Source organism: Physeter macrocephalus, unplaced genomic scaffold (genome assembly GCF_002837175.3).
Source record: "Physeter macrocephalus isolate SW-GA unplaced genomic scaffold, ASM283717v5 random_663, whole genome shotgun sequence".
NCBI classification, from domain to species: Eukaryota; Metazoa; Chordata; class Mammalia; order Artiodactyla; family Physeteridae; genus Physeter; species Physeter macrocephalus.
In genome coordinates, this window is record NW_021145932.1 from 47872 (window position 1) to 50000 (window position 2129).

Here is a 2129-nt window from a genome sequence, read left to right on the forward strand (position 1 = left end):
CCGGTTTGGGAGGATCCCACATGCCGCGGAGCGGCTGGGCCCGTGAGCCATGGCCGCTGAGCCTGCGCCTCCGGAGCCTGTGCTCCGCAACAGGAGAGGCCACAACAGTGTGAGGCCCGCATACCACAAAAAAAAAAAAAAAAAGATAATTAGACCTTGATGAGCAAACAGAGACCTAGGAGAGTGACCTGCCACACTGTTACAAGATGACTCGAAACAGAGCTGAAGCCTGACATGAATCTGAAACACGGGTGTCTGTGGCCTAAGAATCCTCCTCGGTAAACCCTGGTAGGTTTTTTTTTTTTTTGGCTGTGCCGGGCAGCATGTGGGATCTTAGTTCCCTGACCAAGGAAGGAATCTGTGTCCCCTGCATTGGGAGCACAGAGTCTTAACCACTGGCCCTCCAGAAATTCCCAACCCTGGTAGGTTTGAGTTCCCTTCTTGGAGCTCCTTCAGCATCGTGAATGTCTGTGTCAGCGGATCCCGAGGGTGGCAGCAGGTGAGGACAACATGGGGGGTTAGGAGGAGCGTGTACGTCTCTGAGGTTGGGTATAAGAAGGCCAGCCTTTCACCCCAGCAAGAAAACAGCAGCCGAGGCCAGCACCCTCACTGTGGCTCGCATGGCAGGGTCACCCAGGAACTGCTGAAAATCCTGATACCCAAGCCAGGCCCATCAGATTCTCTGGGGTGGGATCCAGGCTCCAGTGATTTTTAAAGCTCTCTGGTGAGTCCAACACACAGCCGAGGCCAAGAACCAGCAGACTGTTCTCCTCACTAACAGCTGCTGGGAACATCGGGTATCCGTACGGGGAAACATTAGGGCCACGCCCCAATCCACGGGCACAAAGAATTCTAGCTAAGCTAAGGAACTAAACATAAAAAAACAAAACTTAAGCTAAAAAAAAAAAAAACCTGGAAAAAATTAGAACGTGTCTATAACCACAGGATACATAAGGCTTTCGAAGCAAAAGCCAATTACGATAAAAGAATAAAAATGTTCACATTAAAACGAAAAATTTCTGTACAATGAGACACCATCAACAAGTCAAGGGGGAAGGAATGGACTGAAGGAAGTATGTGTAGTGTACCCCACCAAGAATGAAAACCCAGACTATATAAAGAGCCAGAGATAGGGGGAAAAGCCTATCCTATAGAAACATGGGCAAGTAACAGGAACTGGCAAGTCACAGAAAAAGAAATAAAATGGCAAGCAAACATGAAAAGATGTTCAACTGCACTGAGAATCAAGGAAAAACGAAGTGAAACAAAGATACGTATTTTCACCCATCAGGTCGGCAGTTATAAGAAAATTCGTCACATCCAGTGCTGGCAGTAAGTAGGCGGAGAGGACGTATTTTGACGCACCGTGGGGACGGGAGACTGTCCATCAGCATTTCCTGCTGGGAGGGCACTTGGACAATAACAAATACAACTCTGTCAACGTTGTGTCCCCTGGACATAGTGGCAAGCCCGCGTCCCAAGAGGTGTGCTGGTGACATCCATGCACCGTTTGGGGGGCTATCAACCATGATGCCACCCACATCACGACACTTCATGCAGCAACGAAAAAGAATGAAGAGAGGCCAACATGGCAAGAATCCAAGATAGGGCTAAGCGAACAAAGCGGTAACATAATAAATTCATGATTTGTTACCTACATAAATACGCAAATATACGAAGGGATGCACGTGCCCAGAGAAAGATCTGGAAGGACACCCTTGCATCAGAGGAGGTGGGTCACATCTCTGGAGCATGGAGGGAGGTGGGGGACGGAGGTCTGGGGTCTCCACAGGCAGAGGATGGTCTAGAAGGTGACCGGATGGCAGATGGGGAAGCAGAATCCTGTGCTGATGAATCCCACATGTTTTATGCTCAACCTTGTCTCCTGTGTTGAGCAGAAGATCTCCGAGGGTGAGGACCAGGTCTTCCTCCCTTACACCTTCCCACACGGCTCCCAGCACAAAACTGTTGACGAAGCAACCTCTAAACACTTGGCAGTTTTAGCAAACGTGCCACTTTTTGCCTTTTTGAGCACATAGTGAATGACAAGATATCGAACCTCCAGACCCTACCAGAGATCAAAGCTCCCTGGGCAAGCAGAGGCCCCTCTTAATGAACGCAGAGCCAGT

The 2129-nt window shown here is 49.3% G+C and overlaps 1 protein-coding gene across 1 annotated transcript in view; it reads right to left on the reverse strand.

The window, feature by feature from the left end:
• The window catches only part of LOC102973187 (chromatin assembly factor 1 subunit A), a 12833-nt gene extending 10850 nt beyond the window's left edge, over positions 1–1983 (reverse strand). Inside the window, exon 1 of the mRNA XM_028486009.2 lies at positions 1659–1983. Coding sequence (XP_028341810.1) covers positions 1659–1754 — 96 coding nt within the window. The 5' untranslated portion in view covers positions 1755–1983. The remainder of the gene's footprint in view (positions 1–1658) is intronic.
• Positions 1984–2129: the final 146 nt, after the last annotated feature.